This window comes from Lissotriton helveticus, chromosome 7 (assembly GCF_964261635.1).
Source record: "Lissotriton helveticus chromosome 7, aLisHel1.1, whole genome shotgun sequence".
NCBI classification, from domain to species: Eukaryota; Metazoa; Chordata; class Amphibia; order Caudata; family Salamandridae; genus Lissotriton; species Lissotriton helveticus.
In genome coordinates this window covers 782,544,412-782,566,668 of record NC_136068.1, presented here as the reverse complement: position 1 = coordinate 782,566,668, position 22,257 = coordinate 782,544,412, and the positions used below count along the sequence as shown (strand labels likewise).

Sequence of the window (22,257 nt, the reverse complement as noted above, 5' to 3'; positions counted from 1 at the left end):
ACAATGGGAATGGAGCAGCCGGTGGGTGCAGGGAGCATCGGAACTGAAGCTGGGGAAGGTCGCAATGGTATGACTGGCGTCAGTCCGGATCTAGGAATGGATCCCTGGGGGCCCACCGGAGCCGCAGATGTTGAACCAGAGGAGCCCCCTTTGACCCTCCTGGGCCCAAAGGCGTGATGAAAGGGATGGGCCACCCGTAAATGTTCTGCCAACAGACGACTAGAAGTCAAAGAGCACTTTGACTTCTTGCTCTTTTTCTTGTGCCTCTTACCTGAGTGTCCTGAGGACTTTGAATGGGAGGAAGAAGACTTCAGGCTCCGTGAAAGAACCCGGGGGCTTCCCCTCGACCAGGACCTCAATTTCCATGGAGTGGTGTGCCGGGGTCCTAGCAGCTTCAGGCACCGCTCTCTCAAAACCTTCATGACCATGGCCCAGGAATCTGGGCACATCTTGGTGTCCTGGTTGTGCTCCAGATACCACAGACAGGTGCAGTGCAGGGCTCTACACCGACATCAGCTGGCAACAGGTGCCGCAAGGCTTAAAAACTGTCTTATGAGATGATATTCTTGACACACCAGGAGGTAATACTTTAAAGTCAGTCGACAAAACATCAGAAAAATTCTGTTAAAAAATGGATCAGCGCTGACTGGTGCAGAAAGAAATGAACTGACGTCAGCACGCCTGGCTGGCACCTATATAGGTACTGTGGATGTCACGTCCGGCCCAGACGATGCCACGTTGAGCAGATCGACACCACCTACCGGCACACAGGGGTACTGCGCATGAAAACATTTCCAGATCCAGTCTGACGCCTGGGGAAATTCAAAGGTGAGGTATCTGTGGCTAGAATTCTCTATAAGATACTTATTATAGCAGCCTTTATCAAATATGCAGTCTCATCATTCTAATATTGATGAACCATTTCATTCATTAGGTATTTTCCAAATGAGAACCATAACAATATATCAGAGTTTTCCATTAAATCGTCAAACTACTCTCCTGATCAATTATGGAGTACAGGAATCTTTCTCCTGAAAGATGGTTGTTTAAATTTATGGAACTACAGTTTTCATCGGGTAAATGAGCCTGCTAGTGTGCAGGTGCTAATGGAGCTTAGTGGTGGTGTTAGGGAGTTTGAGAAAAAAAGCTCAAAGAAAAGTACTGACAATTGTTAAAGACAATTTGCAGCAACATAATTTTATGTAAGCAGTACGTCAATCAAAGCCGAGAGCCAGACGCTTGAACGACCCTGGAGAGGGAGCTCTTCGTTATTAATCAGTAGACTATATGGTTGATTTTATGTGGGAGAAGAGGGTCTGGCATTTTATTTATTTATTTATCACATTTATAGAGCGCTCTGTTACCCGGAGGTGTCCTGGCGCTGGCATGATTGGATCAGTGTGTGTGGGTGTCAGAGAGCTTAATGAATAAAGAGCCAGGTCTTAAGCTCTCTCCTGAAGGCCATAAGGTCCGAAGATTGTCTGAGGTTAAGTGGCAGATTGTTCCATGCCTCAGCAGCACCGAGGGAGAAACTCCTGCCGCCCCAGCGTGCTTTCTTAACTCTGGGGACTGTTACCAACGCCAGTTCCCCAGATCTCAGGGTTCTTGCTGGTTTATGCCAGTGGAAAAGGAGTTTCATGCACCTAGGACCCGTGTCATGCAGGGCCTTAAAGACCAAGCAGAGAGCTTTAAAAACAATTCTCTTGCGAATTGGCAGCCAGTGAAGGTTTACCAGTTCCTGCGCTACCGAGGCAAATTTGGGAGTGTCGGTAATCAGACGGGCGGCTGCATTTTGCAATAGCTGGAGTTTGTTAAGTACCCCCTGCTGGGCGTTTAAAATCAGGCTGTTGCAGTAGTCCAAACGTGAGAGGACTAGGCCCGTTACTACCGTTTTCCGATGCTCCCTCTCCAAATACGGCAGGACTTTCCTTATTGTTTTGAGGATGTAGTGAGTGGAGGAGGACAGTGCGTTAATCTGTGGTACGAAGGACAGAGAGTCGTCCACCAATATACCCAGATTTTTTACTTTTTCCACCAGGGTGGGGAGGGGTCCCAGCTCATCTGGCCACCATCTAGGGGACCAGAAATTTTCCTTGGAACCAAAGAGCAGCACCTCTGTCTTTGTGGAGTTCAGTTTGAGACAGTTTTGGGCCATCCAGCAGCCCACCTCATGCATACATCCTCTGAACCTGTCTGCTGTACTATCAGTGTTGCCCGGTAGTAGTGACACCACTATTTGAGTGTCGTCCGCATATGCTGTGAGGTGAAAACCGAATGATCGAATTACCGGGGCTAGTGTCGCGACATACACATTAAAAAGGGTAGGACTGAGCGAGGACCCCTGGGGAACTCCACAGGGAAGCACAAAGGAATGTGATTCCAAGTCTCCCAGGGCCACTGACTGAGTTCTGTTGGAGAGGAAGGCTTCTAAGATCTTTAATGCCTTTCCCTGAATTCCACTGGCCCTCAACCGGTCCACCAACAACTTATGGTGGACCGTGTCGAAGGCCGCGGAAAGGTCCAACAATATCAGGGCGGCTCTGCCTCCTCCATCCATCACCTTTCTGATGTCTTCCACTGATTTGATCAGGGCTGATTCCGTGCTGTGTTCCGCACGAAATCCGTGTTGTGAAGGGTCAAGGAGTTCTCCTGTCTTTAAAAAGGCACTTAATTGTGCATTTAAGTGACCTTCCATAATTTTGGCGGGGAGGGGTAATCGTGCAATCGGACGATAGTTATTCATCTCAGTGATGTCTAGATTGTTTTTTTTTAAAAGGGGCAAGATGGAGGCTCGTTTCCATCTTGCAGGGTATTCCCCTGAAGCTCTTTTTCAGTCAGTTTGAACACAAAAATACTTATTGAATGCATCTCGGATGTGCACGATGTACAGGAAGCGTAATAACAATATAAATATAAACTCTTATCATAATTTTCCTTATTATGGCTATCTTACGTATTGGGAGATTAAGCTATGTTGCATAGAATGCAAGTTGTCTAGTGAAAACAAACCTGTATGACAAAAACGTAAAAATATAATTAATGAAAAAATAAAGCCATGTCATTGACTCGGAGTTCCGAATAAAAAGAATTGTAGCTGTTCCAAGACAAATAACTCCTATAAATGAAGCACTTTATACTGGATTCAAACTGCCGTTGGATAAGGAACTCCTGTATAGTTTTATACTGTTTTAAAGTAGCTTAAATCATGTTTTTATGAATTGTAAGAATCAATTGTGTTCTTAATCTTTACATAATTTTAATATGCTGAAGATAATTTTGTATTGTCTTTTATGATTTTAATTAATCAAAATAAAGATCCTTGACTGACTGAACTCCTATAAAGAACTTGAATCTAAGTTAAAACTAATCAATATAAAAGCAGTACAATCAAATAAAATTCATTAGCAACTAACTATTTTTAATAAATGATTATTTAAGGCAAAATGCACGTTTAAAGAATCAAATGTGCCTTTTCCTAAAACCTCTCTAGCTCCCATCAAGTTGCTTTGTAATCAACATATATAAATTATACAACTACACCTTCTGAAGGGAAGGAGACAAGGATCCTTAATGTTAGCACTAACCTTACACTGGCGATGCTTGACAAATTGCTGGAAAGAGTAAGGTTTCCAGAGTTGGGATTCAGAACTGGCATTACCACACTGGGCAATTCCTTGGAAACAGTCAAATCCTTTGCAGGTGGGATAAGGCCAGTTAGTTCAGACATTAAATGTTTACTCTCTTGTGGTAATGATGAAACAATATTAGCACTCTCCTTGGGAATCATATGCTCTTGTTCTGGTTTTCTCTCTGCTTTAGCCACGTTTACTTTATCATCTTTTAATTCAGATTTGCTTTCATGGCGGTTTCTCTCCTTGTCACTTTCCTGCAGCATAAATGAGAAACAAAAATATATTAGCGTGATGGAAATAACTGCAACAAATGTACTAAGATCTTGATTAAAGTGGGAAGATGTTCTCATTTGTGACTCAAATTTATGTTTGTGGTTGAAACAAGATTACAAGTAGGGTCAATTAGCTCCACCAGCTTTTTACCCTTCAGTTTAAACCCTGGAGAAAATTGGAGATAGATTTTCAAATAGTACAAATTGCCAAGTTGAGCTTCTCATACCAGATGAAAACATGCAAAATTTGAGGATAATTGTGTGCTCTCGACCATAGTAGCCCTTTCGATTTGTAGGTGCCCAATAAAGTTCAGAGATCCGGATGCCCAGGACATACTGTTTGGGGTCAAAGACAACATGTTTACATATTTATTTTGTTGGTGGGCAGCACAAATCCTTTGGCAGCTAGATTACAGTACCACATTATGGATCAGGTAAGGGCATTGTCTGCAGTTAAGGTAATATTTGTGCCCATATATTAAGGCTGTTCAAACTTGTATTTATGGTTAATCCATTCAAAACATTTATTATTGGGGCGTAATGTTGTAAGTTCAGACTGCACTATTGACAGTGCTTACAGTATACAAATGTGTGCACATGTTTCAAAGTTTAACAATATGAGGCTATGTATAATGCTATCAGGAGCCTCTCTGATTAGATGCAAATAGATGCACAAGCTTGAAAGCAAGGTTGATGATTCTTTGCTTTGAAAAGAAAATGTTCATAAAAAAATGTAACTAGGAAAGAAAAAGTTTTGCTAAACTACTGTGAAATTGTAGTTACCATTATCATTTATCAAAATGTGTTCATGCTAGTATCTCCCACAAATACTAATATATAATGGAAAATCAGTGTAGCCAGTTTGGGCAAAATTTTGGGAAACATGAAAATAAACACGCACTGGAAAATCTCATAGGTAGGATATTGGTGGTCAGCCTTTTGGTGTTGTCAATACGTGTCTTGTTTTGACATGGTTTTTGTAAAACTTTATTGCAGTGGGAGCTACTTGGCCCTCATCATTATAAAAAACATTGGCAAAAGCAAAAATAGTTTTGGTCTGAAAAACACACATTGACGCAGTAGTTCCTGTCACTGAACAAAGCTACTTTGTGTGACGATATGCTCCTTCTGAAAGAGCAAAATGATGTCACTCACTGTGAAGCCAGCTGTAGGCAGAGAGATAGTACCGCAATAAAAACAAAAGGTCTTGGTTAATTTCAAACCTAAATAGGGGCCCAATTCTTAAAGAAAGTCACAAAAGTGCACCCATGATATATGTTCTTGCATTCGTGTAGATTTATGGCTTTCATGAATTCAGAAAAATTTACAGAAGTAGGCCAGGAAATCGTAGTCCTAGAAAATATTTGTGAACTGCATTTAAGCACGAGCAAATCTGCATGTGTAGATTTGCTCATGCAAAAATCGGTTGAGTCCCATAACAAGCTCACTTTCCCACCGACCACTTTTTTCCCCAACCCTGGAAGAAATTTTACCTTTACCCTTGTCAGAAGTAAATTTCCAACCTTTCTCTGTATGAGAAAATATTAGACAAGAGCTGAGGACAATTCATAAAACATGCAAGTTAGTAAGTTTGCACAGACTCAAAAGGGCATTCCATTAATGGGGAACTATTGCTTACCACTACCTCCGGCCCCAGTATGTAGATCGGCGAAAAGGTGATTGCTAGTATTCAAACGCTACTATGGTATGAGCTCTGGCATTATCTGAAAGGCTATTATCAGAGCTCTTAGATAATAAGACTGTTGCCATAATTTGTCGCCGCACTACAAGGCACCAAAGGGACAAGTGGATTTTGTTACAGGACAAGTAGGTGTATGAAGCAACCTATCCCATGGACAAGTAAATATCTTATAACATTTCATACCCCTGAAAGCTAAGTGATGGTCTGGTGTCTGAGCGCAAACAACCAGGAGTGAAATTCTCATGCCAAAAGAAGGGTGCAGATGCAAGCACTCTAAAGTGGTGAGTATGTGTCTCTTCCTTACACCTGGATGCATGCTGCCTTGTTCAGTCGCATCTCCTTTGCCAAACCTTGGCTATGTGGATTCCGAAGCTGAACAGACAGCTGTCCCAATTTTGCTTCTTAGGTGTGCTTCTAAATATCATCCATGTCTATCTTCAAAGTGGCATCTTTGACCACTTGTATCAAGCTTATATAACGGGACTGCCATAAAACAATTCAATAGTAGCAATAGTGCATGCAGCAAAAAAACAAAATGGGACCACCCCAGGCTCACAGCACACCATTAAATCCCCACATACTGAGAACTAAATATGTTGTCATCCTTTTGGCACCCATGTCTAAGACTCCATGGGAAATGGTCAAAACACAGAGGAATAAAGTAAATCGAGAGCTATTCTTAAGCACCTAACAAGCAAAGATTTATCAAAAGTAATGCAGGATAAAGGATAAAAACAAGAAATATATATGGGACAGTTCTCATAGCCATCATCAAACCGAGTTTACTTGCATGCAGTAGGTCAGAGATCTGAAAGCTGAAGAATAAGCGCTCGATTTATATCTTGGCATACCGCTATCAGCCTTGATGGAGGTATTTTCATCCAATCAGCCGTTTTAATGCGTCAACGGCGCACAGTCGTCTGCCATCAGATAATACTCCATCAGCATTTCAGTGGCTGTATGCCGCCTGCCCAATTTATATATGCCTGTCAGTTTGGAAGGGTCGTAGCAGTGTACCGACAGAGTAATTACATTACGGACTCGTTTTAGCTGGTCGTATCCAACGTGTCTTAAAGACCCACACGTTGGTCACACACTTGAAATGAATGGGCTGAGTAATCTCAGCGTACTCTAAAACAGACCCCACTCTATAACATGATCCTTTGCCTTTCCCATTTTTAAGATGCAGGACAAAGGGTGTTTTTTCTGACCTTATTGCACATGACCTGTTTTTCTTCTTAATCTGTGATTTCATTTGGTTATCTGCACCATATCTGGAAGAAGAAATCTCAGATTTAAAGACAGAATTGACAGTCATGGAGGATGAGATAATTAGGGTGGAGCCACACTTTTTTGGAGCCTTTGATCAAAGTAGCATTATAACCCAGAAAAGGCAAATATGCCTTTTGAATTGTCACACGAGTGAATGATGTATCTAACAACATGAGGAAATTACGAAGTGCTGAAATGCTCTGTGGGGCAGAGTACAATGCTTGGCCTCTATAGCCCACCTAGAGGACCAGCAGACTAGTGGTGGTTCACCCAGGCCCATGAACCTCTTACTATGGGAGGCTAATTTGTATGGAACACTACACACTGAAGGCTTTGCCTAAATCCCTGGTGGATTGGAGACTGGAGAGTGGTAAGATCTGTGTCTTCATTATTATCATGCTAGATGGTATTTATTTTTTTTAAACTTGTAATGTGTTGAATTTTTTTGGTACATTTTTAGTAAATTTTGTGGTAAATTATTACCTTTTTTTTGTTTAAATCTTTCTATGAACTTTTTTAGCGTTTTGCACAATTTTAGGAAAAAATCCTGACGACATATGTGGCAGCGTTAGGCAATAGAACATGTACAAATACGCCATTAATCAATGTATGACTTTTGGGGTACGTGGTAGTCCATTGTGAGAGTCCAATAACCACTCCCCTGGATAGAAGGGGGTATCTAGGCCCAAAGACCGCATCTCCAGAGTATATGAACACAGCTAGAACATGGTGCGTTATGCGTTAACTGTGGACACAGGGTACAACATACTGAGGACAACATAAGATAACGAGGGGAGGGGGGAGTCGCCTGTGACCTGTTTCTGCGCCTAGTAGAACCCATGGGTCGGGGGGTTGGGTTGGGAGAAGAGGCCTAGAGCTTGCCAAATCCAGTGACAGGAACAGGATTCTAGATGTTTGGAAATCAGTGCTCTTCAGTCTATGCGGGGGCCAGAGACGAGCCTTGAACGCCAGTCTCCATCAACTCGCACGAACCCCCTGTGCTAGTGGCCATCTCCTAGAGCTTCAGTACCATAGCATCCCATTGATGTGCTATGGGGAGTTAACGTAAGCCAAGGAGATCTTCCCTTTGGAGTGCCATCCCCTCCACCCTAGCCCAATTCAGTAGAGATAGTCGCCAAGCAATTGTGGGGGGGCGAGAGAGGGGACTTCCATCTCCTGGTTATGAGACGCTTCGCAGTTATTAGCCCCAGGTCTGAAAATCTAGAGGTGGCCTTATGTTTCTTGTTCCTGCTGAATAGATGCAGGAGGTGGAATTCCCAGTGAAGATGGATCACCCGGTTGGTACAAGCCACCAGGATAGTGGAAACATGAGACCAGTAGTCGTGCAGGATAGGACAAGACCACAGCATATGGAGAAAGTCTGCGTCTATGTGTCGGCAACGGGGGCAATTCGCGTCATTTCGATGGAAATACCTGTTGATTTGGGCGGGAGCGAGGTAAGCTCGGTGTAAAACAAAGAATTGTATCTGTTTGAATTGTTGGTTGCGCGGGATGTATGTGGGGCTGCCCCGAACAGTGGTCCATTCTTTATCGGTGGAAGCCCTGCCTAGATCCTCCTCCCAGTGTTGCCGAAGCCGGGTGAGATCGGTTTTTGCGTGCTGTCTAATGGAAGATGTGAACGAACGTATCAGGTGTCGCCCTGTCCCCATCACATGAAGGTATTGTAGTGTGGAGTGCATAGGCGGTTCTTGCTCAAGGGTCCCCCACGTAGACGCCAGGGAGGCAATAAGTGCTCGATGTAGTAGGAACTGCCCAGGGGGTAGATACCATTCCGACATAAGCTCTTGATAGGGAATAAGGGAGCCATCCTGAAAGAAATCGCCTATGTCCACTATACCCTCTGAGGCCCAATGTTGTAGCTCCGCTGTCGAGGTGTAGATGTCGCCCTGCAGAGTTCCCAGCAGTGGGATGCCAGGAGCGTATGGAATAGTGGCCATAGTGGCCCTAGTGAGAAAAAGACATCTTCTAAAGCATCGGTGTGCTACCTTGAGAAGGAGCACATCAGAGGGTTTGAGTGTGGAGCAAGAGTGGAAAATCCGTGACAGGGAGCTCTGGGACAGCGGGGGTTGCAGGGAAGCTGTGTCCGGAAGGTATCGAGATGACATCCATCTGGCAACCCACTGCAGCTGGGATGCCAGATATTAATGTTCGAAATTAGGAGCTGCCAGTCCACCTAAGGCGGCAGGGAGGTAGAGTTTCCCCATGGATACTCTATGACGTGACGTGCCCCATATGAAATCCCTCACTGTCTTTTCACACTGCCTGAAGAAAGAGGGAAGGGCAATAAGAGGTAAGGTGGTAAAGTAGTAAAGAAGATGAGGGAGGGCCACCATTTTTACAAGGGCAATCCTTCCAGAGATCGCCAGCAGAAGAGTCTTCCAAAAACTAATTTGTGAGTGGATTGCCGTGATAGCACAGAGGATGTTACCATCAAAAAGATCTGCTTTAGTTCTGTATATTCTAACTCCCAGATAACAAATTCCGGATGCGCGCGAAAAGTGGCTCAGGGCCCGGTCAAGCGTGTCGGGAATGTCATGTAGATCCTGCGCATAAAGCAGCAGGTCATCTGCGTAAAGCGATATGGTATGCTTATCATCCCCTAATGGGATTCCCATGTCTACATGAGTGCGTATGTGAGCCGCCAGCGGCTCCACGGCCAACGCAAATAAAAGTGGGGAGAGTGAGCAGCCCTGGCGGGTCCCGCGACATACCCAGATGGGGTCGGATAGATAGGGCCCTGTACGAACCCAAACTGATGGCCCGTGATACAGCAGCTGCACCATGCTAAGAAAATATGGCCCCACCCCAAAGCGGACCAGCACAGCAAATAAGAAACTCCAGACCAGCGAGTCAAAAGCCTTTTCGAGGTCTAACAGCAGGCAACCTGATCGAGGCCAGGCTGCCGGGACATACTCCGCTAACCGGAAGTAACGCCGAAGGTTTAGGGCTGTGTTGCGTTGGGGGACAAAGCCTTTCTGGTCAGAGTGTTCTAGTTCAGGGACTAACAGGGCTAAACGGTTGGCCAATATTTTTGCGAGGATTTTGTAATCCGTGTTTAGAATCGCGATCGGACGATAGGAGCTCGGGGATGTTGGATCTTTGCCGGGTTTCAGCAATGAAACCACGTTGGCTGTGCGCTTGTTTAGAGGTAGCGCCCCCTCCGAAACCGCTGTGTTGAAAAGAGAAAGTAAATGCGGGGTCAAGGGTTCAGTGTAGGTTTTAAAAAACTCAGCCGGAAGGCCATCTGGGCCTGGCTTTTTCCCCGAAGACAGAGAGCACAACGCCTCCCTTACCTCGTCCTTTGGTAAGTGGTGAGTCCAAGTCAAGGGACTGGTCTATGGTGAAAGTAGGTAGTTCCACGGTGTCCAGAAAGGACGCCACACTCGGAGCATCACCGCCCCTCCGGCTCCCATATAACGCAGCATAATGCTCCATCATCAGCGCATGAATGTCACTCTGGGTGTGCCGTTCACGACCAAGATCGTCCACTAATAGCTGTATAGTGTGCTGCGGGTGTTCCTGCCAAATCAGGTTAGCCAACATTTTCCGGCCTTTTCCGCCGAGGAGTGTGTGCGGGCAGAGTGTGCTAGAAAGTTGTGGCATCGCAATTTCTCAAGTAGGGCCACGCGTTCCGAATGAGCTGATTCTAATTGGTCTTGCCGGGCTAGGCCAGCAGCGACCTGCATTTCAAGCTGGAGTAATCGCTTCTCGATGGCAGAGAGCGAAATGTCTAGTTGTCGGCGAACGTTCCAGGTTAGCCCGAGGCAGTGTCCCCTGATCACAACCTTGAAGGCCTCCCATTCAGTGAGGAGCGAGTCCGCGGAGCCCTCATTAAGCGCGAAGTAAGAGGCCACCGCCTCTTCTAGAGCACCCCTTGTAGTAAATTATTACCTTGACCCTAATTATATAAACATTTTATTCTCATTTGTTCATTCACATATTCGTTTTCTTCTCAAAATGTAATTTGTGCACACATATAGAAGTTTATATTTATCTGTGTTATACTCTGCAAAGAAGTAAACATTATTGTTGTGTGTTCTTTTTCAGCATCTACGGTATACTGCATATATTGCATGCTGTCAGTCTCTTACTATGGTTCTGGTCAATAACGTGAGCAGTTGTTTGCCAAAATATATTATGGTCTGCAAATGTATAGCTAAGACAGTTTTGTAATATCTTTATTCTTCAATTGAAACTATGTAGGAAGTTTGGCTCTTTCTAGCTTAAGGAACTTTATTGACATTTTCTAAAATACAAAGAGACTTGCCATCATAAAATATAATGATAGATAATACAACAAAAAAAAGTAAAACAAAAATAGCATTCTCAGCATCACACTGCACCCCATCAATTAGTATTTACTGTGTACAGTATCAGCGAGTACCTTCCGTTGTAAAATTATTTTGTAGTGGCAAGTTCATATCATAGTCTTCCATCGGTTCAACTCATAGCTCCGCCGGGACCCAAAACACCCTCCACACTGTTTATTACCTGTAATCCAACATTACGACACCCTACTGATTGTCCAGTAACTGTATAAGGTCACCTCCCCTTACCCCTCCACCTCCTCACCTATAGTAGCGCTAGCTCCTGTGGCCGCAGTTTCTTTAGCTATTTGGTATGTTTTGTACAACGGCCAGAGGTTTTTAGGGCAACTGCGTGGTGGGAGCAGTTCGCTATAGTTCTCAGTTTGCGTGCTACAGTATATCATATCTCTGGACCACTCCGTAATGGTAGGAGTTGGGCTCCTCAACCAGCAATTCGCCACCCTGCGCCTAGCAATCAGCATACTCATGTCTACCAGCTTTCGAACTGCCTTTGGTAATTGCTTGGAGTACCCCAGTAGAGCAAGTAAGGGATCAGCTGTGATTTGCATGTCTATAATGTCACCCAGTTCTTCAAACACCAGTGCCCAGAAGCTAGCAATTCCAGGACAACTCCAAGCCAAGTGTAAAAAGTCCGTCAGACATGCACCGCAGCGATTGCACGTCCTCGTATCACGCAGCTAGTATCTGTATAATCTTTCAGGTGTGTAGTACACTCTGTTCAAGAATTTAAAATGGAATAGCCTGTGCCTCCCATTTAGTGAAATTTGCTTTGAATTTTCACAGCAATATCGCCATGTTTCATCATACAATTTTCTATCTAAATCAATTTGCCAAGCTAGTCTTGCCTTGATATTAAAGTTTTCCCGGTACCCTATGGTTAATTTTTACATTTTTGACACAAGGTGGGTTATGGAGTCATTTCTATCACATATGTAAGTGTAGCTACATCCGGTGGTTCCTCCAGATCAGCACCCAAGATACCTGCCAAGGTATGTCTTGCTCTGTGGAAATGGAATCTATGAAGTATTGGTGTGTTTAAGCCTGGTTCCTCAATCTCCTCCCATGTCTTAACTTTACCCTCCCTGAACATACCCCAATTGTCAGAATCTTAAGAGCTCCAAGCGCTCTCGTCACTACTCTGTCTCTGCACGGAGGAAGCCAACGACACCACTCCAAAGGAGCAAGGGGGGAATAAAGTATCACCCCAGCTTGCAGCTTGAGCAAGTGCTGCCATGCATGTCTAGTCGCGTTTATTGAATCAAGAATTCCTGTCCTGTGATCCCAAGGAGTAAACAGAACAGCAGGCAACGGGAGGTGTCAGTGTGTTTTCATGCAGTACACTGGGATCCTGCTAACCAGGTTCCCAGTTGCAGTGCTCTCTCCTCTGAATTCCATGGTAAATACTTTGTACAACCCACAAATGGCCTATGGGGGTATCATTGTAAGTCCCCAGTATATAATACTGAGGTGCCCAGGGCACTGGTACACCAGAGGTTTCCCATGGGCTGCAGATTGTATTATGCCACCCTTGGGAGCCCATGCAAACTTTGTCGGCAGAGCTGTCATTGGAGTCTGTGTGAAATGGTGCATGTGCCTTACACTATAGATATAAGGTTTCCTGTACATCCCAGTTACTGCACGTATAACCTATGTCATCCCTAAGGTAGGCCATTCAGACCAAGGGCAGGGTGTATTGTTCTAAGTGTGTTGGTACCCTTGTATGAGCATAGGTACCCCTACGACCCCCAGACTCCATTCTCTGGGCTTTTCATTTGTGGGACAGCCATTATAAGGTATATAGTGGACACTGGCAAGTTGAGATGTCCAACTCTATAATGGCTGCCCCAATCCTGGTCATATTTGGTATCAAACATGTTGGAATCATGCAACTACACCGATTCCAGTCTTAGTTGCATGAACCGGGAGGGCTCCTAAGAGGACCCCCAATACCTACCTGTGTAGCCTTACATAGGTAGGTATCGAACTGCCAGCCCACACTGCTGCCAACCCTGGACAGTGTTCTGCCCCTTGCTGATGAGCTTAACTCGGGAAGGGGAAGCTGAACAACGGATTTCCTGCCAAAGAGAGGCATGACCACCTCTTCTTTAGAATTAGGTAGGGTGGGGGCACTTCTGAGCACCACCAGACTACACTGAAAGGCACATTTGGTGCCCTCCTTGCATAAACAAGTTTTGCCCAGATCTGGAGTCTTGGCTCCTGCTCTGGCGCGAAACTACACAAAGGGCAGGGGAGTATCCATCCCCCTGACCAGCTCCTACCTAGTGAGGTGCTCAGAGCTCCTCCAGGTGGCCACTTGATTCTGCCATGTTGAATCTTTACCCTTCGGAGCATCTGATTGGCTAGGCAGCTGAGTAGCGTCCCTGACCCCCTCTGATACGCGAGTCACCACAGAAGCGGTCCTTCTCCATTTTAGGGGTTCTTAAGGGCTTACCTGAGGGTAGGGCCTTAGATTCATCCTGACAAGAAGGAATCTCCCTTGAAGTGAAGAAATCACTTCCCTGCATCAGCAGGCGCCTCTACAACGACGACTGGCTTGCTCATCCTATTGTTCCATGGACTTCGCCTGGCTCTACAACACAGGTGGTGGTTTGTTGGCTCTCCAGAGGCCTGTAACAAAGTGTTGTTCCCTATGTAATTGTTTTGTTTGGTGCCTCTTTCACACACTTACATACACTGCATCCAAACTGTGAGCTTTATTTTTAGCAAAAATATTCCCTCTCTTAATAAAAATGGTTTTCGTATACAGTATTAAAAATATACTAGAACACAAATCAGTGCATAAATAGTTCATAAAATCTCTCTCAAAAACAGACCACAAACAGTATTATACTTGATTATCCCACATATGTATCGTGGTCCTTTATCTACAAATTAATTATAGTTTATAAGGAAAGAATAATAGACAATCATATACAGATAGTACATCTAAAGATAAGTCTAAAAAATAAAAGCATACATTTGCATATTTGGAAAATATATAAAAACAATACAATACAAAACAGTTGTCGACGCGGCGTTTTGGTGGACTAAAAATGGTTGCCATCACCTTCTCGAGGACACATTTTAAATTAAGAACACATTGTTCACTCTAGATATAAAAACAATAAATACATAAGCATTCAATAGAGGAGGATTTTTTTATATTCACTAAAATAAAGGCTATTAGCCTGATTCATGTAGCCAATAGCGCTCGCAAAAGGGCCAGATTCTGAGAATCTGGCCCTTTGCGAGTGCGATTTTTGCATTTGGTATTCATGATCCCAAATGCAAAAATCGCTATTTAAGAATTAGCAAATATGCGAGGAATAGCATTTAAGGAATCTCTATTAGAGATTCCTCAAATGCTATTCATGACACATCAAGAAATTGCGATTTAGCACTTTTGGGGCCGCTATTTACCGAGAGGTCAGACCTCTCGGTAAATAGCAAAAACTCAGAGAAATGCTTTTAAAAGCATTTTTCTAAGTTGCATGTTGCACACACACATGTCCTTTGGACATGTGTGTGCGCAACACCTGTTCAAATGTGCTTTTTGGGGAGCTACAGGGTGTCCTTTGGACACCCCTGGCACCCTTAAAATCGCTATCTTATTTGCGAGTAGCAAATTGCTACTCGCAATTAAGGGATACTCCCCATTCATTCCTATGGGCCTCTTGGCCCATAGGAATGAATGGGGAGTTTTTGCGAGTAGCAAATTGCTACTCGCAATTAAAGAACATGTAGGAATCGCTATTTAATTAGCAATTCCTACATGAATGCCGTTTTGCGTGTCCTCAATAGCGAGTCGCTATGATTCGCTATTAGGGGCACGCAAAACGGCCTGTACATGAATCAGGCTGTTAGGATCTTGTAAAAATATCCCTCAGTTGTACATATCACTGACAACCTGTACTAGGTAAATGTAAGTAGATCAGTCATCGATGGAGCTTAACACATTTATCAAAATAACTTCAAGTGCTCCCATTGTTCCACATTCATCTATCTTAGCATCAATTCCCCATTCTTTCTAGGCAGTTGTTTACTTAAACTTTATTTTATCAATTATGTGGAATTTCAGCTCATGGAGTGGTTCACTTCCTTAGAATTTAATTCAATACTCAGTTGGGGTTTCTTCTCTTATCCCACTGATAATCTGCAAGAATATATATTATATACATTATCCTATTTGATAATTTCCCTGCAAAACTGTAATTTGTTATTAATGATTACTAATATTCTTACATGCTCACCCTTAAGTTCAGGATAGATTAGGGCGTATTACATTAGTCAATAAGCTGTATCTGGCTGCAATCTTTTTCTTAATTTAGAATTATGGAGTAGACCTCCTTAGTTTCTTTGCATTTATGCCTTGCCACTTTCAAGAGCTACCTTTTAATTATCCTCGGCCTCTGGATCTGTGAGATATCCAAAGTTAGTTTTATGAGAAACCAAGCTTATGGCAGCTTGTATGTTTACATACTTCATCTTCAACCAAAACATTGGTTTCAAAGTTTTTTTCTTTACTTTTATAAAATGATCATGTTAAACTAAGAGGTGCATCTTACAAGTGAGTTCATCACCCTTTTATTCTCTTTATGTCCTTTATATCTAAAATCCTGGACTGCCATTCACAAAAAGAAAGCTTTCATAATTTCCCTCTGATGCAAAAATATGTGTTTTCACGCTATGCTTCAACAGCTCCGCCCAATAAGTTCCTAAGAGAAAAAGATGTAAAAATGTGTTATGGAAAATCAAACTAAGGATGTTATTTGCTAATAAAGACCCCATTCAAAAAGAAAATTGTTCAGGTTTAAAACCAACCTCAACTTTAACTCCTTCTCGACATATGGTAGATAAAGGGGTTGAGGCATTTAAGAGAGTGGTAAAAAAAGGATTAGGATTTATTTAAAAACAAAGGGTATTATCATAATAACAATCTATCACAAGATCTTCGTACCGCCTTAAAATATTTTGGAAAAATAGAAAATATCACCATCAAACCGGGTGACAAAGGCGGCAGTATTGTTATATTGGATACATGTGATTATAATAAAAAGATGATGGCCCTTTTAGAAGTACGATGACACTATAGATCATCTTGTCAGAGTGAATGGATCAAATTACAAGAAAGATTAAAAAGATGTTTAATTCTGGCTAAAAAAGATGAGATAAATTGCCAAATGACCAGGTGACCTGACCTGACCTTGGTCTGAGACGGTCGCTCCACTCGCCGCGCTGCTTCCCCTGAGTGCGCCCGGCCTCCCTGCCTGCCTCCACGTGTTCGCCGCTGCCCCTGTGGCATAGGTCTCGTCTTTTTTGTGTACTCTGCCCGCATCTTGCCTGTTTTTGTGTTCTTTTGTGCCCTGTAACTGCCCGTCCTTTTTCGCCCCTCAGGACCGCTTTCCCGCATCAGACCCCTCCCCGCTCCCTGCTGCTGCTCCCCTGCGGCCCGCCCCCCTTTTCCCTTCTGTACCCTCATCCCATTCCCTGCGCCACCCCGCTCCCGCCTCCCAGCTGCTCCTCCCACCCACCGGCTACTTTGGGGCTGCCCGCGAGACGGTCAGCTGTGACCTGACCTGACCTTGGTCTGAGACGGTCGCTCCACTCGCCGCGCGGCTTCCCCTGAGTGCGCCGGCCTCCCTGCCTGCCTCCACATGTTCGCCGCTGCCCCCGTGGCATAGGTCTCATCTTTTTTGTGTACTCTGCACGCTTCTTGCCTGTTTTTGCGTTCTTTTGTGCCCTGTAACTGCCCGTCCTTTTTCGCCCCTCGGGACCGCTTTCCCGCTTCAGACCCCTCTCCGCTCACCGCCGCTGCTCCCCTGCAGTCCTGCCCCCCTTTTCCCTTCTGTACCCTCATCCCCTTCCCTGCGTCACCCCCCTCCCGCCTCCCAGCTGCTCCTCCCACCCACCGGCTACTTAGGGTCTGTCCGCGCGACGGTGAGCTGTGACCTGACCTGACCTTGGTCTGAGGCGGTCGATCCACTCGACGCACGGCTTCCCCAGGCAGGCAGTGCCTCCCTGCCTGCCTCCACGTGTTCGCCTCTGCCCCCGTGGCATAGGTCTCGTATTTTTTGTGTACTCTGCCCGCATCTTGCCTGTTTTTGCATTCTTTTGTGCCCTGTAACTGCCCGTCCTTTTTCGCCCCTCGGGACCGCTTTCCCGCTTCAGACCCCTCCCCGCTCCCTGCCGCTGCTCCCCTGCGGCCCGCCCCCCTTTTCCCTTCTGTACCCTCATCCCCTTCCCTGCGCCACCCCGCTCCCGCCTCCTAGCTGCTCCTCCCACCCTCTTCGCCATTTATGGCGGGGACCGCGCGTACGCGCAGCGGTCACGCGCAGCGGTCACGTGCAGCGGACGCGCCGATTGTGTGCCAAAGGCAAGCCCGTCTACACTCGTCCGCGCCTGGACCGCGCCCAGTGCTAGGACCCCTGGTCCACGGCGATGCCAGCCCATCCGACGAACTTACGACGCCGCCACCCTCCACGCACTTAACGCCGTCCGGAACCCCGCCTGCTACCGAGCCACCCCGAAACGCACCCACGGACCCTTCACCTGCCAAGCCTGCCAATTCACCTGCCTCCAAACCTGCACCGCACCCGCCAAGCCAAGCACCAGCAACAACCACCTCAAGTGCATCCTGCTCAACACCCGCTCCGTCCACAGACACGCCGTTGAACTCTGGAACCTCCTCGACACAACATCACCAGACGTCGCCTTCCTCACGGAAACCTGGATGAACGCCTCCTCAGCCCCCGACAGAGCCATAGCCATCCCAGAGGGCTACAAGATCACCCGGAGGGACGGCATCAACAAAACCGGAGGAGGCATCGCCATCGTCCACATAAACACCATCCGCATCACGACCAACTCCAACGACACCCTCACCGCCACCGAACACCTTCACTTCCAGATTCACACTGACCCCAAGACCACCCTCAGAGGCACCCTCATCTACAGACCCCCGGGACCACGCACACAATTCAGCGAAGCCATCGCAGACTTCGTCAGTCCACACGCCCTCACCTCCACAGACTACATCCTCCTAGGGGACCTCAACTTCCACCTGGAGAACAACAAGGACTGCAACACCGCCGCCCTGCTGGACAACCTCGCCAACCCCGGACTCAAGCAACTGGTGAACACCCCCACCCACTACGCCGGCCACACGCTTCACCCTGTCTTCTCCTCCAGCAAGCACATCTCCTTCAGCCACTCCACCGGACTGCACTGGACAGATCACAGCTGCGTCCACTTCAACTTCAGGAGAACCACGACCCACCACCACCCGCAACAGGTTCCCCGCAGAAGATGGAGCAAGATCACCGCCGACCAGCTCACCACCACCCTAAGCCAGAACCCGCCCACCAACACGACGGACCCCGACGAAGCAGCCCGCAACCTCACACAGTGGCTCACCAATTGCGCCAACGAACTTGCACCACTGAAGAACCCTCCCAGCAGACCCGGCAGCAGGAAAGCCTCGTGGTTTACCGACGACCTCAAAAACTCCAAGAAAACCTGCCACACCCTCGAGAAAGCCTGGAGCCACGACCAGACAGCAGAACACATGACAGCCCTCAAGAACGCCACCCTCAAACACCACCAGCTGATCCGCACCACCAAGAAGACAGCATTCAAAGAACGACTGGACAACAACACCCACAACAGCAAGGAGCTCTTCAGCATCATTAAAGAGCTCTCCAACCCCAGCGCCTGCAACACCGACATCACTCCCTCGCAAGACCTCTGCGACTCACTCGCCTCGTTCTTCCACCGCAAGATCGCCGACATACACAACAGCTTTGGCTCAACCACCGAACCAGCGCCCCCCACCACCACCCTCTGCCAGGATGCACTCCGCAGGGTCCGATCACAGCAATGCTGGCTCCACCTCCTGACCTCCCCAACACCCTGATAATATATTACACAGGGTGTTCGAGTGATCGGGTGAGGGAAATAAAGAGAACAGGGAGGGACGAAAGGGGACAGCAGGGAAGGGATAGCTGAAAGAAAAAACACACTGTGGTTAACTTCACAATATGTAAGGCTACTCTCATTTCATTCTCGCTAAATGCCTTTCTATTCACCTGGTTCAAAATATCCAAAGGTGCCCTCCTGCTGCAATAGGTATTTACACACATATGATCCTGATCCCTGATGACAGAAAAAATACAAGTTATTCCTCAGATTCATACATGAGTAAGCAATGCTATAAGGAAGGACATTAAAAGGGAACTATAACACACCCCCTAGTATTGTGTTCATACGGTGAGATGCTTCGTAACACTATTCCCAGGAATGAAAGAGGAAACCTCCTCCCACTCTTGTGTGAATGTTTAAATCCGAAATCAGTAGAAATGGGTTCCTTCACCCAAACCATAAACATCAAAGGAAATGGAAAACAAACGGTAAGATGTAGCCTCCTACTACTATCTTCCGCTGCATAGTTCAGTTACTGAGTTTTATAGCAGAGTACATGTAAACAAACTAGAATCCAATCTCCAAACACGGTAAAGTGTAGAATCCTTCTACCACTTTCCGCTTTGGCACTTGTTCTTGATATCTCGAAATTCTTCCCAGCAAAGCGGGACTTCGTAGCGGTAACGCGCAGCGCAGCCACGGCGTTCCGCTCGCTAAACAAACAAAGGAAATGTTTCTGTGTGGCAAACAAAAGAATGAAAGAAACCTCCAACTGCAACAGTTTTCAGAAGTTCCGCGTTATTACTCACGCTTACGATGTAGATACGATCTGTGGTACCGCAGCTCCTCGTCGCGGCCGGTGAACAGCCTGCTCACCAGCCGGCTCGGCAAAACAGAAGCAAAGCAAAGACCCGGAAGCAAAGGACTTGAGGAAAGATGCTAGGCAAGCACCTCGCTCGGGGAACCCCGGGCAGTAACAAGACATGAAACCAGGGAATCTCCGTGAAAGCCAAAAGGTGCAGGGTACAGAAAAGAGTTCTTCCTTCCTCAGCGGGAAACTCCGGAAACAAGCACAGTTCAAAATCACGCACAAAGACTCCCGGCCCCGCCCCCGTTTATAGAGAAGGAACCACGCAGGGCATTATGGGGGATGTAGTTTAATGATCAGGTAGGCGCTGCTACGCGATCCTGACAGTATGTCCCCATCCCTAGCGCCTCCTAGGACCAGGCTTAGCAGGGTACCTCACATGAAAGGATCTGACCGCCCTTGGGGCATGAACATTCGTCACAGGCTCCCAAGAGTCGTCCTCAGCAGAATAGCCCTTCCAAGACACCAGATACCAGAGTACACCCCTACGCCACTTGGAGTCTCTGATGCTCTTCACTTCGTATTCAAGTCCCCCATCGCTCACCACAGGCGGAGGAGCCACCCTCCTGAAGGTCAAAGCCGGTGTCAGGAGCTGCACATGAAACACCGGGTGTATTCTCAGAGACCCCGGCAGCTTCAATTTATAGGCCACAGCATTGATTCTTTTCACAATCGGGTAAGGGCCGATATAGCGGGGGTGAAAAACACTTCGTAGTTTGAACTGGATGTTTTTTGTGGACAACCAAACCTTGTCCCCTACTTCGTACTGTCGACCCTTCATGCGGTGCCAGTCTTCCCAGCTCTTGTACACCTCTTTTGCCTTTATCAAATGTGCCTGCACTCTCTTATGTACCTTCCTCAAAAGCTGCACCTTCGCCTTCACTGCAGGTTGGTTTACCACAACCTCTGGTATGTCTACGGGCAAGGTGGTAGCATCATAGCCGTAGTTGGCCTTGAAAGGAGACATACCAGTGGAACTATGCCAGGAGTTATTGTAGGCCAATTCCGCCATCCACAACAGATCAACCCAGGATTCATGTGCCTCCTTCGAATAACATCTCAGATACTTCTTCAGCGTCTGATTAAGCCTCTCGGTTTGACCATCAGTCTGGGGATGGAAACTTGTGGAGAGTGATGACTCTATGTTCAAAGCACGGCACCACATACGCCAAAAACGAGCTATGAACTGAGGCCCACGGTCTGAAACCACAACTCTCGGAATTCCATGTAACCTTATGATGTTGCTGGCTACCAACTGGGCTGTCTGTCCTGCCGTGGGAAGGGTCCTACAAGGAATAAAGTGCCCCATCTTTGTGAGGCTATCTACGACCACTAGGATAGCAGAGTAACCCTGATCGGAAGGCAGACCCGACACAAAATCCAAACTAATGCTCTGCCAAGGTCGATTAGGGGTAGGCATAGGCAAGAGCTTCCCGGCTTTCCTGGTGTTCACTCCTTTTGCCCTGGCACATACATCACATCTTGACACCCACAGTTTTACATCCTTGGGCAACGTTTCCCACCAGAAATGTCTCTGTATCGCAGTAATAGTTTTACGTATGCCAGGATGTCCTGCCAAAGGCACCGTGGGGCACCAAAGGAAAGCCTTTTTCTGTAGTTGAATGGTGGGCAAGAACAACCTATCGTGGTGGAAAGGCAAACCTTGTCTCACTGTTCTCTCTTGTTTACCCGCTGCCCAGGTGCTCCAACCCCCAGGGACTGGATGTGACTTTACCTCTTCTAGGAATTGATCGGCTCTCACCACACACACCACCTTAGTCGCTGGAATTATGGCCTGAGTGTTCCCAGTTATGGGCATGGCTGATAGGTTTTGTCTGGACAACGCATCTGCCTTGTGATTTTCGCTACCAGGCCTGAACGTGACCACAAAGTCATATTCCGCGAAGAACAACATCCAGCGCATTTGTCTTTGCGTAAGATGCCTTGGGGATGACATATATTGGAGATTCCGATGGTCGGTGTACAACGTGATGACATGACGGGCCCCCCACAAATACTGTCTCCACTCCTGGAAGGCTCTCTTGATGGAGAGGAGTTCCTTTTCCGCTATAGTGTAGTTGAGTTCAGCTGGACTCAACTTCCTGGATAGATAGGCCACTGGGTTGAGTTGGCCTGTACCTGGGTCTCTTTGGGATAAGACCGCCCCTATGGCCTCATCAGATGCATCAGCCTCTACCACAAATGGATGTTCTAGATTTGGATGGGAAAGCACAGGAGCCGTGAT

At 46.4% G+C, this 22,257-nt stretch overlaps 1 protein-coding gene across 7 annotated transcripts in view; it reads right to left on the bottom strand.

Annotated features, from left to right (window-relative positions):
* LOC144769184 (uncharacterized) overlaps positions 1-22,257 on the bottom strand; it is a 4,448,662-nt gene that overhangs the window by 2,765,434 nt on the left and 1,660,971 nt on the right. For all 7 annotated transcript variants that reach the window (XR_013598674.1, XR_013598675.1, XM_078653198.1 and 4 more), the window contains one exon: positions 3,585-3,886. Coding sequence is in view for 5 of the 7 variants with exons in the window: in XM_078653198.1 (XP_078509324.1) it covers positions 3,585-3,886 (302 nt within the window). In the remaining 2 variants the exon portion in view is untranslated. The remainder of the gene's footprint in view (positions 1-3,584; positions 3,887-22,257) is intronic.